The sequence below is a fragment of the Notolabrus celidotus genome, chromosome 1 (assembly GCF_009762535.1).
Source record: "Notolabrus celidotus isolate fNotCel1 chromosome 1, fNotCel1.pri, whole genome shotgun sequence".
In the NCBI taxonomy this organism is placed as follows: Eukaryota; Metazoa; Chordata; class Actinopteri; order Labriformes; family Labridae; genus Notolabrus; species Notolabrus celidotus.
The window spans coordinates 608,926-622,496 of record NC_048272.1 but is presented as its reverse complement, the minus strand read 5'-3'; the positions used below and the strand labels follow the sequence as shown (position 1 = coordinate 622,496).

Genomic DNA, 13,571 nt, shown 5'->3' with positions numbered 1-13,571 from the left:
TTTATCAGGACTTGAAGTTTGCCTTTGAATTACCAAACGTCTCTCACCAGAATAAAATGTATATCTTTCTTTAAAGCTGCTGTGAGGAACTTTTGTTTTGTATTGATTCTGGCGCCCCCTTGTAGGCAAAGTGATACCTCTTATCTCTTGTCCTATACATGCAAAAGTAGTATTTTCAACAAAAGCCTCATCCTGTTGTGTTCAACAGTCGACTTTATCAGGCAATGTGATTATTTACCATGAAAACAGTCAAATAAAGGCTGTTTCTGAAGCAAGATGTCCATGATCTGGTCTGACACCTACCCCCCCAGGGTGGTTTCAGGCATTAAACATTACAACAGAGAAGGTGCCAGTGTTGCTGCTGATGGACTTGTTTGCTATTGAAGGTCATAAAGAGGCATCAGTATCATTTTCAGTCTGTTTCTCAGCCAGTTCAAAACTCCTCACAGGGCCTTTAAGTGTATTATTTCATTTTATTTATTTTAGGACTATAGTCTCTGTATATGGGGCCACATAGACAGCTAGGCCATCAGCGCCCCTAAAGTGTAGTATTCTCTTTAGAAAATGAAAACTTGTGACAGTGGACAGTGAACATTCTTGTGGATTATAAAACAAACTTCTGAGATATTGTACTTTCTTACATCCACTTTCTCTCTGCTTCCTCTTTTCTATTTGTGAAATCCATCTTGTTTTACCGATGTAGCCCAGTGTTTCAAACTCACATTGGTGGTGTGCCGCGGTGGAACAATGAAACAGGAGGAATTTCTTTTATCACAGACTCTGCCATCTTGTTCCAATCACCCCTCTTCAACCAGAGCAGCCAAGGGCCGGAAATCCAGGCAGATCAGTCGTCTTATCAACCGACACCCAGCCCCTCTTTTCCTTCTCCAGCCTCCACTCCTCTCCTACTTTATTATCTGTCTCCTGTCTTCTCATTGTGCCTCACCACAATTTCTCAGGGGCATTATAATCTCTGCTTTGCCAGAACAGAGGAGAAAACGCCTTTAGGTCCTTTTTGTCCTCTGTTAAATTTCATCTACTCTACTCTCTTATCTGTACATGTTATCTTTTGTTGTTCTTTTCCGTCTTCCCTCACACATTCCCTTTAAATAAAATACAGTCTCGCTGGCACGCACCCCTCCAGCCGGTAGTCTTTACAGACACCCTCTTTTTCTCTGTCTTACTCTTTTTTTTTTTTCCTCCACCAAATCTCACCTTTGAACAGCCTTTGATTTAGATTATGTTTTGAAGTGATCTTAGCCAAAAACAATAGAATTAGCAATTTGTGGTGCTATTAGCTTAATTGTGTAATGGGGCAATCAGCCGTGTAACGTTTGCTGTTCAGAAATGCAATTAGATAAGTGGAAGATTCCCACATGAATTGTGTTGTAAAGGGTGTGTGTGTGTGTTTGTGTGTGTGTGTGTGTGTTTGCATTGCACTCACCCCAACCCCTCCACATGGTAACATCACAAAGACTCTCTGAGATAAGATTCCTGCAAAAGACAATTAATGACTTTCAACTTTCATAGATGTTGGTATTATTGTCAACGTTGCTGTGTATTTCTTGTAATCATTATTTATTTATCTTACCGGTCAGCTTGCGGTTGTCCAGCTTGAGGCGGTTGAGCGGGTTGGTACCGAACAGGAGAACATGCTTCTCTGAATGTACTGACTGCAGCTCTTCCAGAGTTGCCTTTCTGCTACGGATACGCTGCGCAAACACACAGATAAACATTGTTTTTTTTTTTTTTTTAACTTCATCAAATATCCACTTATTGGCTGAGGATTTGTCAGTATGTTACAAACCTCACACTGGCTCCTCAGGCCTCTTTCTTGCAGTCTAGACCAGATGCTTTGGACCCTTCCAGCATGCTCAGGGTGACGGCTGTTGTCCCCACAGGTACACTGGTGCTTCTGCATCTGAGCGTCATAAACCAGACCTAGACACACACACACACAAACACTATGTCAGGATTCAGCTGTACATGAGTTATAACGTAATTACATGAGTGTTTAAGAAAGTCTTCTTTTAACATTTTCTGATCTGAAGAGTTCCTTACCTGTGGTGTAGCGGAGCTGGACGTCTGCAGGAGGGCTGGACAGTGACAGGGAAGGCACGGCAGTGGGCGGGTGTGGAGTAGGAGGCAGAGATGTGGAGGCTGGGGAGGACTGGGTCCGAACCAGAGGTTGGTGCGGCCAAATTACGCCAGGCACACCCAGGTGGTCTAGGTGGTGACCCTGTCTGAGGATCACCTGCCTCTGTGGTTCACAGGGTGGTGTGTGAAAAGAGGAGAACAGGGAATGAAGGAGCTTTTGACAGCAGCAGGGCATTTATAAGATGAACTACAGTAAACATTCACACAATTTGAATAAAGTGATGCTATCAAGCAAACTGTGACTACTTTTGAACTGCCCTATTCAATGTTATTTGTAGAACAAGTAAGTGATGGAGTAAACACAGGAACATGCTACAAGTCTCCTGTAATCCTGAAGCAACAGCGCCCTCTGATGTTCACACACATGGATCAAGCTAGTTAAACTGTGGGTGTAACATAAGAAGTACATGTTATTAACAAGTTATAAAGAATATATCTTTAAATTTGTCATTCCCACATCATAAATAATTAAATCAAACCAAATAGAGCTACTGGTCAAAATGAGTTCAGTCATGGTACTACATGCAGACTGGCCTAATCATATTCAAAATAACAAACAGGAGTTATTGGACACCTTCAAAAATGTCAAGGCTGGGGCTTAGACAGGATCACAGTTGTTGGAGATGTAATAAAAGCCGGGGCACATTGATCCACATGCTGTATGAATGTGAAACTGTAAAAGACTTCTGGTCAGCTATAGTATAAATGTATAAATGATATGTTAAAAACAGAGTTCACTAAAGAGCCCAGAGTTATGTGTTCTAGGTATTTTACCAGAGGAGACTAATCTGCCCTCAAGAATGTATGTTTGGGTGAAATTAGCTTTTACAACAGGATGCAGGAAATGAACTGGCCAGGATAGCTTCCTTTGAACAGCTTGTCTACAGAATCAACAATAATAATAATAATAACAATAATTCATAGAATTTATATAGCGCTTTTCTAAGTACTCAAAGTCGCTTTACATAAGCAGAAACTAAAAAAATAAAACATATAAATAAAACAAAACAGGGACAGAGGTGGGACAGAGGTGGGACAGAGGTAGGACAGAGGTGGGACAGAGGTGGGACAGAGGTGGGGCGGGGGGGAGAGGTCATGTGTTGTATGCTTTTTGGAACAGGAAGGTCTTCAGGTGGTTTTTAAATGAGAGGAGAGAGTCAGAGTTGTGGATTTGTGGAGGGAGAGAGTTTCAGAGAGTGGGGGGCAGCGATAGCAAAGACTCTGTCCCCCCCAAGGTGCGGTGCTTGGACTTGGCGATAGGGGGACAGGGGGTTGGCATCTGATGATCTGAGGCGGCGAGATTGAGGAGGTCTGTCAGGTAAGAGGGGGCGAGGTTATTGAGGGCTTTGTAGGTGATGAGCAGGATCTTGAAGTGGATTCGGGGCTGAATGGGGAGCCAGTGGAGGTGCTGAAGGATGGGTGTGATGTGGGCTCTGGAGCGGGAGTGGGTGAGTAATCGGGCAGCTGAATTTTGGACATATTGAAGTTTTTTGAGGTTGTTGAAGGGGAGGCCGGAGAGAATGCTGTTGCAATAGTCAAGTCGGGAGGTTAGCAACAATAGCACCAAAGTATTCAGATCAATACGGGGTCCTTATTTGGAAATGATTGGAGAAGGTGACCGATGGTATCTGATGTGTAATTAATTTGTCTTCTATGTCAGATGAACGCCATTATGAAATGTAATATTGTGACATGAAATACAATATATGTTAACCTCTAAACATCACCGAGAAAATTAGGAATGCTATTTTTCTTTATCATTATTTTTTGGATTTATTTATTTGTTTTATTATTATTATTATTATTATATGTTTTTTTTTCTCTATTTTCTGTTTGTTGGTTTTGTATTACTTATAGATAATTTGCCAACTTGTGGTGAAAAGGAAATACTGGGAAAAATGCAATTACAAAGTTGAATGACAAAAAAAAAATAGAGCTACCGAGAATGTAATTTGGAATTTACATTTACACAACTCCCATGCAGAGACTCTAGTGGCATAAAGAACATTATTAGCATCATGGAGATTTTCTTTTGATGTAAAGTAATTTATTGTCCTCATGGGAAGAGGGAAATGTTACTGCTCAAGAGTTTCTCTTCTAAGTCTCTGGAGACAAAAATTGAGATCCTCACTTCAGCCTCATTCAAGTTTCAAATTGTTCTCATTAGTTTCTCCTAAAATTCACTAGGAGAAATAGTTGAGACCATGACATGAGTCTTATTTCAGACTTAAATGAGAGATCTCATTAATGGATCATTTTCTTCTCTTTTTTTAATTATATTTTTGGCCTTTTTGCCTTTATTTGACAGGACAGCTGAAGAGAGACAGGAAATGTGGGGAGTAGTGAGCGGGGGAGGACATGCAGGAAATGGTCGACCGGCCGGGAATCGAACCAGCAACCCCTGTGACGAGGACTGTAGCCTCTGTATGTGGGGCGCTTAGACCGCTAGGCCACCAGCGCCCAAAAGAATCCACCCCTTTAATTGTAATAATCTGGATAAATCTGGTCAGACCTTTTGCGGCCCATATTTTAAATAAATGGTCTGTCATACCTGTTGTATGAAATCTCTATCTTTTGCAATTTCTCTCAAATCCACTAAATCTTTGTGAAGTTGTTTTGTTCCAAACAGACTTGTAAAGGAAGGACCAGACTGTGAAGTCAAAGAAGAGATAATTTCACATCTAAATATCTGATCTTGAAGTGGTTCAAATGTTTTAATGAGAATTGTAACTTTGTGGACAATTACATTGAAATGTTAATTTTGCAGGGCACTATAAATGTTGATGAAAAGATGAGCTCAGGCTCTTTCTTTGCTCCATCTGAGCTCAACTTGAGACACAAAAAACTGAGTCTGACAAAAACAAATGGATGAGGTTAGATTGAGACAATTGAGAGAGCTCCCTGATTTCTCCACCTGAGCTCAAAAGGAGTCACAACACTTGAGAAATACCTGAGAATCATTTCAGATTTGGACCAGATCTCCTTTTGAACTGAAAGGGAGACTAAGCTGAGACTTTTTACAACTTTTTTTTCTGGAGACAAGAATGAGAAACAGGAGACATAAGCTATAGTCTCATTTTGCTTTCAAACAGATCTCCTTGTTGTCTTGGACACAGAAATGAAACACTTTAGAGATCTCCTCTCTACATTTATTTTCCTATGGGTGAGTATGTGTCTCTGTATGTGCTGATGAGTTTATATTACCTGATTGAGGGAGTGTGGAGGCTCGATCAAGCTCTCCCTTGAGGAGGTATTGGACTCTGTGTCGTAAACAGAGTCTGTGCTGGCTGTGCTCTGTCTCCTGCGGTGACCTTCCTCACCCACTGAGCCCGGCTCTGAGCCACAGACGGACCCAGACCCTGAACCAAATTCTGATCCAATCTCCTCCAGGTCCATGTCCTCTGATGGGATCTGTGTTGAGGGAGGTTTGTCAGTTGATATAAGATCTTAAGTTTCAATATTTAATCATTTTTTAAAAAGTTTAAAAAATATGTCTAAAAAGGTAAATCCACTTCACCTTTCTCAGGGGTGCGTTCTGCTTGAACCTCTCCAACCCCCGTGTGTATTGCTGAGGCAACTGGGAGTGGATGTGTGTCTGATGGCTTGCATGCAGAGTGGAGAGTGGAGAGTGGCTGTAGGGTGGAGGCTCTGAGCGTGTTCGCTCCAGAGGTCTGTGGGAAGACAAAGGCACTACGCCTTCTCTTCTGGACAGGTGAGACTGCTGGGGGTGCTGCAGAGGAACAGAGCTCATGCCATGAACTACAGAGAGGGGGAGAGGCGAGACAGAGAGAAAGAGAGATGGAGGTTAAATAATATGAAGGGGGGAAAATACTGTACAGTTAAATTGAGATTAATGTGGATTCCACTGAACGAAGCCGTAGTTTTGACGCTCTCAAAATCTCCCAAAAAATCCACTCGACAACTTGATGAAAGGTTCAACTGTTTACTTGAGCCAAAATAATAGAACAGTACAGAAAGGTGTCAATTATCCAAGTTTTATCCACAAAATCCAGAAAGAATAAAAGAGCTTCAGAGAGAGAGAGGTCAAAAAACTGTGTGGCTCCACTCTCTCTGCTTGCCTAACTGCTCATTAATCCAAAAAGGAAACTTGACAAGGGGGCGGAGTTACAGCATGCATGCATGCTTTAGCCACCCTTCCAACACATGACAATCTATATCACACATCCACATACCATTTTAATATTATGAGAATTACTTACATCACTATGAACTTTAACTATTTATCATCCTTATATTCGTAAATATTTATCTTAATCCTTATAAATGAACTATTTATGCATATTATTATTTGTACATGAACTTAAATTATTTTAACACCATGAATTGTATTTAGGCTCCCACAATTAACATGACAAAATAAAAATAAAAGCAGAGTCAAAGTAAAACAGGACGAGAATTATGGTTGTAAGGGATATAATACAGATTTTAAAAATCTAAATCAACAGTTCATATGACTCAGAAATAGAGATGAGTACATACACTGCAAAAACTCAAAATCTTACCAAGTGAAATTTCTCATTTTTAGTCTAAATGTCTTCTAAATAAATTAACTGAACAAGTAACATGTGAGCAAGATAGAGGGACTTGTTTTAAGACATCTTAAACATCTTGTTCAGTCAAACAATCTTGAAATGATCTTGTTTTGAGTTTTAATTTAGAAGAAACAAGGTTTATTTAACATTTCAGACATTTTTCAAGCTGAGATCTTATTTGTAGAAGACGGATAATCTTGATTTAAGACAAACACTTTACTTGATTTAAGGAAATGACTTTTATTAATCTATCAGAAAACAGATCCATTGATAAAAGAAAGAAAGGAAGGAAGAAAGAAAGAAAAAAAGAAAGAAAGAAAGAAATGAAGGAAGGAAGGAAGGAAGGAAGAAGGAAAGAAAGAAATAAAGAAAGAAAGAAGGAAAGAAAGAAGGAAAGAAAGAAAGAAAGAAAGAAAGAAGGAAAGAAAGAAAGAAAGAAGGAAAGAAAGAAATAAAGAAGGAAAGAAAGAAATAAAGAAAGAAAGAAAGAAAGGAAGAAAGAAAGGAAGAAAGAAAGAGAGAAAGAAATAAAGAAAAGAAGAAAGAAAGAAGGAAAGAAAGAAATAAAGAAAGAAAGAAGGGAAGAAAGAAAGGAAGAAAGAAAGGAAGAAAGAAAGAAGTAAAGAAAGAAAGAAGAAGAAAAAATAAGAAGAAGAAGAATAAAAGAAAGAAAAGAGAAGAAAGGAAGAAAGAAAGAAAGAAGAAAGAATAAAGAAAGAAAGAAGAAAGAATAAAGAAAGAATAAAGAATAAAGAATAAAGAAAGAATAAAGAAAGAAAGAAGAAGGAAAGAAAGAAAGAAAGGAAGGAAGAAATAAAGAAAGAAAGAAAGAAAGAAGGAAAGAAAGAAAGAAAGGAAGAAAGAAAGAAAGGAAGGAAGAAAGAGAGAGAGAAAGAGAGAAAGAGAGAAAGAAAGAAAGAAAGAAATAAAGAAAGAAGAAGAAAGAAGAAAGAAGGAAGAAAATAAGAAGAAAAGAAAGAAAGATAAGGAAAGAAAGAGAAAGAAAGAAGAAGAAAGAAGAAAGGAAAAGAAAGAGAGAAAGAAGAAAGAAGAAAGAGAGAAGAAGAAAGAGAAGAAGAAAGAGAAGAAGAGGAAAAAGAAAGAAAAAAGGAAGGAAGAAAGAAAAAAGAAAGAATAAGAAAAGAGAAAAGAAGAAAGAGAAAAGAAAAAGAAGGAAGAAAGAAAGAAAAAGAAGGAAAGAAGAAAAGGAAAGAAGAGAAAGAGAGAAAAGAAGAAGAAAGAGGAAAAGAAAGAGAGAAAGAAAGGAAGAAGAGAGAAGAGAGAAAGAAAGAAAAGAAGAAGAAAAGAAAAAAGAAAGGAAAGAAAAGAAAGAAGGAAGAAAGAAAGAAAGGAAGAAAGAAAGAGAGAAAGAAAGAAAGAAAGAAAGAAGGAAAGAAAGAAAGAAAAAAAAAGGAAGGAAGAAAGAAAGAGAGAAACAAAGAAAGAAAGGAAGAAAGAAAGAGGAAGAAAGAAAGAAGGAAAGAAAGAAATAAAGAAAGAAAGAAGAAAGAAAGAAAGAAAGAAAGAAAGGAAGAAAGTAAGAAAGAAAGAAGAAAGAAAGGAAGGAAGAAAGAAAGAGGAAGAAAGAAAGAAGGAAAGAAAGAAAGAGGAAGAAATAAAGAAGGAAAGAAAGAAAGAAAGAAAGAAAGGAAGAAAGTAAGAAATAAAGAAAGAAAGGAAGGAAGAAAGAAAGGAAGGAAGAAAGAAAGAAATAAAGAAAGAAAGAAGGAAAGAAAGACAAAAAGAAGGAAAGAAAGAGAGAAAGAGAAGTTGTTGTTTTTAAGGATGGATTTCAGTTTTCAGTCACTGTTTCTTCTAAATCAGATAAAAATATACAGTATCTCACAAAAGTGAGTACACCCCTCACATTTCTTCTAAAGCTGAAGCACAAGAAAGTCTGCAAACAGTCATTCAAGACAGCAGACTAAGGACATGGATTACTGGAACCTGGTCTTGTGGTCTGATGAGACCAAGATAAACAGTAAAGTTACACTGTAATACAAGCTGTTCACTGACTACTTTACATTGTATCAAAGTGTCATTTCTTCAGAGTTGTCCCATGAAAAGATAGAATTAAATATGTGCAGAAATGTGAGGGGGGTACTCACTTTTGTGAGATACTGTATATCCTCAAACTACATGCACACAGTGAAACACCTCCTTTAGAGCATAGCTGTCTTATCCTAAAGTTTATATCTAAAATTATATCTCAAAATGAGACAATTCAACTTTGTCATCTTATTTCAAGTACAAGATGGTCTTAAACCTAGAGAAGTGCCGCTATAATACAACTTATTAAGGTGAATGATCATCAAATGAAGAAGTTGACATGAAATATATTAGTGCAGAAATCTTTCTTTGTGTGAAAAATACTAATTGTTATCATTCCTGGTTTATTCTGAGAAACTGAGCTTTAAAATACTTGTTAAATATTGTTAAAATAATTTTTCCCTGCTTATTTTAAGATCACAGTTTTCTAAATATTATGTCTTATTTTAAGAAATCTCACCAAGCTAATTTTCACTTCTTCTATTGGCTGTTTTTTTTACTTGTTTTTGAAGGTCCTTTTTTCCAGTGTAAAACAAATGAAAGCTGTGTTTCATTTTTAAAACCACACTACAATGAAAAATACACATTGTGTTATTTAATGCATCTTTGTGTAACCAAGAAGATTATGTTGCTTGCATTTGCAGCTTTATTCCTTTGTGTAAAAAAAGTGCAGCACCCTTAAAATCAAGTAGAGGGTGCTCTTGAGCTGTAAATACAAACCAGTGTAAAATAAATCCAGTTGTAATACTATCATAAGGTCTCTTTTCTAGGCTTTGCTCACAGCAGACATTTTGACTTGCAGGGCTTGCTCATGACATTAATGATCACTCTGCTAAATATGAATATGTATCTCTGAGCCTTGCCTTTGAGCCAAAATGCAGGACTTCACTATCCTGCTGAAACAAAACATGTTACAGAATTTGAACTTTGAGGGTAATGGTTCACACACACAGAAACTGTTACACAAAAAAGCTTCTGCAGACAGAGGTGTAAGCCCATTGAGAGATGAGTATACATGCTGAGGAGGGCAAACTTGTGTTAGTGTTAAGAGTAACACTCTTATATTTAGATATTGTGAATGTGAACATGTCAATTAACATATCTCTGTTCCCCTTAAAGCTGGGGTTGGTAATCAGATTTAGATCCACTTTTTGTCATACTGGTTAAAATGATCTTTATGTCCTGATGGTAATCAATACATAATGTGTTCCTAAAAAAGAGTGAAAAAAAGCTGCTATCTACAGCCGGAGTAAACCTGGGAAAACACCAACCAATCACTGTTTTTCGGCTCCCCAAATTTTAAACCAATCAAATCCCGTCCTGCCGTTCTGCCCTCCTCCTGCGCGTACATTTCCCCGGCGTGTACTCCTCCGAGTCCCCGTCTCCTGCCTCTACTTCCCCTGACTCTATTGACTGCCCCTCTCGCTCGACCTCGGGCCTGTCCCCTCTGACCTGATGAGGTGCTTTGCTCAGGACTGTAGTCCGGATCAGAGTCTAAAAAGCTCTCACCAACAAGCAGAATAATTAATGACGTTCAGTAAGTCCTACAGAATTGTAGATGTACTGTAGCGTCCGTGCGGACGCTGTAGTGATGACGAGCCGGTTCGTGAACACGTTGATCTTTAATAACCGGTCACTGTCGGCCGTGATCACGCCAACCAACAAAACAACAATCAATGTTTGAATGAATGAAGAACTTCTCCTCTTGTCTCTCCTCTCTCCCGCTCACACACTCTACACCTCTCCTGATGCCTTCACTGACTGTCAACACTGTAGGAATTAAGAACATCTACACTGAACAGGTTTAACAAACAGTAGAGTTGTTACAGTATTATATATGTGTTATAACTTTACTCCTGATATCGTGTCACCGGTACAACTGGATAATGCTAGCATGACAGTTGTGAGTGCTAACAGCAGCCATGTTTGTTTGTGTTTTTAACTTTCACTATGAGAATGTTTTGGCGAGGACCGGTTTTGAATCAGTCACGATCATATGGTCGAGAATCAGCGGCGCTCGTGCATGTGAGCGGGGGGGGTCGTTTTGGAGGAGCTCTGAGGGAGGAGGGGAGGGGTTAGACGGAGTCATGAGGAAAAGCTACATTCAAATTCATCCTGGTTTTCCGAGACTACCAACCCTAGCTTTAAGGCTGCACTGGATTTGTAAATCAACAACAGCAGCGGTTACAGATATAACGCTCTTTACTTCACATGAAGGCATCCATGACATCTGCCTCATCAAAACAAAAGTCTTAGAGCTTGATGTAGTACACTAGTAGGCCCTGGGCGCTCTTTAAAACATCTACTGCTTCAGCCTTTGTTGGAGATGATCTAAAAGGCGTCATCATCCTTCAGCTGATGTGTGGGTGTGAAGAAAGAATGAAACATTAATGTCAAAGTCTACTCTTCTTCTACATGTGCTGTGTGTGTCCCTATAGATTGTAAAATCAGGGGAGGGTGGATACAGAAGATGTAGATCAAAGAGTTCTCTGTATAATGATACCATTTAAAAATGTGTGACTCTCTGTGATGAATTTACTTGTGAATCAGCAGCCTTGCGGCACTTGTGTCAGGTCACACCTAGTGCTGAGAGCTCTACAGTTATTTTCAATGGTTTCACCTCTAAATACTGAGGCCCTAACTCAACTCTGTGTGCCTGTACATACAATCATTAAAACAAATATGAGCTCATACTGACATTTTTGGTATATACTCTATATTTAACAGCAATAAAACAGACCTCCTCTTCATAGGTACTAAATCCACCTTATCCAAAGCTGACAGTTTCTCCCTCACTATAGACAGCTCAACAGTGCCCCCCTCTCCTCAGGTAAAGAGTCTGGGTGTCATCCTCAACAGCTCACTTTCTTTCCACTCTCACATCAATAACATAACCCGGTCTGCATACTTCCATCTCCACAACATCAACCGTCTCCGCCCCTCTCTCCTGTTCTCGTTGTATATGCTGCCCCTGGGATCTATTTTCCAGAAACATGGCGTCTCATTTCATTGTTATGCTGATGATGTGCAAATTTATATGCCGTTCAGCTTAAAGAGGAATGGATCCCTGCAGTCCTTATTCAACTGTTTGAAAGATGTAAAGTTATGGCTGAGCCTAAATTTTCTGCACCTTAACGAGGAAAAGACTGAGGTCATTGTATTTGGACGGCCCCAACAGTTCGATGGGAGCACTCTCGGCCCTCTCGCAGCAAATGTTCACTCCTCTGTAAAGAGCCTTGGAGTTCATTTTGACAGTGCCTTCAAAGTTAGGAAACAAATCTCTTCTGTGGTTCAGTCCAGCTTCTTCCAGCTGAGACTCATAGCGAAGGTGAAGGCATATCTCCCTCCTAAGGATCTAGAGAGAGTTGTACACGCCTTTATTACGGCTAGGCTTCATTATTGTAATTCTTTGTATGTCGGCTTAGACATGGCGTCTATTCAGCGCCTGCAGCTTGTACAAAATGCGGCAGCTCGCCTCCTGACTGGCAGGAAAAAGAGGGAGCACATCACACCTGTGCTGCGTGCTCTCCACTGGCTCCCAGTCCGTCACAGGATTGATTTTAAAGTTGCACTTTTAACATACAAGGCCCTAAATGGATTGGCACCATCCTACTTGGCTGATCTTCTCCATGCTCACAACCCAACCCGAGCACTGAGGTCAACAAACCAGCTGCTCCTGGATGTGCCTAAAAGTCGCCTTAAAACCCGGGGAGGCCGTCCCTTTGCAGCAGCGGCCCCCAAGCTCTGGAATGGCTTGCCACCCCAATTAAGATCGGCCCCCCACTGTTGAATGTTTTAAATCTTTGTTGAAGACCCATCTCTTCTCTTTGGCCTTCTCCTCGTGAAGAGGACATTAATATCCTGTTATGTTGTTGTTTATTGTTGTCTTCATGTAATTTTCACTTTTTACCTTGTAAAGCACTTTAGCCAACACTGGTTGTTTTTAAATGTGCTGTATAAATAAAGTTGACTTGACTTGACTTGACTCTCTCACCCCTCACACCACTGCTATCCTGGTCCACAGTCTCGTCACCTCCCGTATTGATTACTGTAACTCACTCCTCTTTGGTGTCCCTCACAAATCCCTTCATAAACTTCAAGTGGTCCAGAACTCTGCACCAGAACCCCCTCCTTTCACCACATCACCCCCGTCCTCCAGCAGCTCCACTGGCTCCAGTTCAAACTCAGAATTAACTTCAAAAAATCCTCCTGTACACATTCAAGGCCATCCACAACCTCTCCCCCCTGTATCTGTCTGATCTCCTCCACATTGTCACACCCTCTCACTCCCTCAGATCTTCCTCCTCCTCCTCCCTCCACCTCTCTGTGCCCCCTGCCCGTCTCAGCACCATGGGGAGCCGAGCTTTCAGTCTCTCTGCTCCCCAACTCTGGAACTCACTCCCACCAGACATCCAAAACTCTGACTCACTACCCCTCTTCAAATCAAAACTCAAAACTCATCTGTTTCAAACTGCATTCACTGTCTAACTTCACCGCCTCATTTTAACTTGGTGTAACTCTGCTTGTTTTTATTTATTGTGTTTTATTCTGTTTGTAAAGTGACCTTAAGTGTTTTGAAAGGTGCTTCTAAATAAAATGTATTATTATTATTATTATATATCCCTGTTTTTGTAGATAAGGTAATGATCTTTACATCATTTAGTGTGATAATTTACTGACATTGTTTTGAACAAAGCACAGACATCAAACAAAGTGAGGCAGCAGGCTTCTGCTTCATTCTTCCAGAGGTGATAACAACCCAGCTGGATGGTTATCTAATAACTCTTGGATGAACTCCAAGGAGTCTTCAGT

The 13,571-nt window shown here is 39.7% G+C and overlaps 1 protein-coding gene across 2 annotated transcripts in view; it reads right to left on the bottom strand.

Moving 5' to 3' along the window:
- The window catches only part of LOC117822931 (histone deacetylase 7-like), a 97,743-nt gene that overhangs the window by 27,904 nt on the left and 56,268 nt on the right, over positions 1-13,571 (bottom strand). For both annotated transcript variants that reach the window (XM_034697899.1, XM_034697908.1), the window contains exons 10-15: positions 5,675-5,916; positions 5,362-5,568; positions 2,062-2,260; positions 1,808-1,941; positions 1,592-1,712; positions 1,445-1,494 (exon numbers count right to left, since the gene is read on the bottom strand). In XM_034697899.1, the coding sequence (XP_034553790.1) occupies positions 1,445-1,494; positions 1,592-1,712; positions 1,808-1,941; positions 2,062-2,260; positions 5,362-5,568; positions 5,675-5,916 (953 nt within the window). The remainder of the gene's footprint in view (positions 1-1,444; positions 1,495-1,591; positions 1,713-1,807; positions 1,942-2,061; positions 2,261-5,361; positions 5,569-5,674; positions 5,917-13,571) is intronic.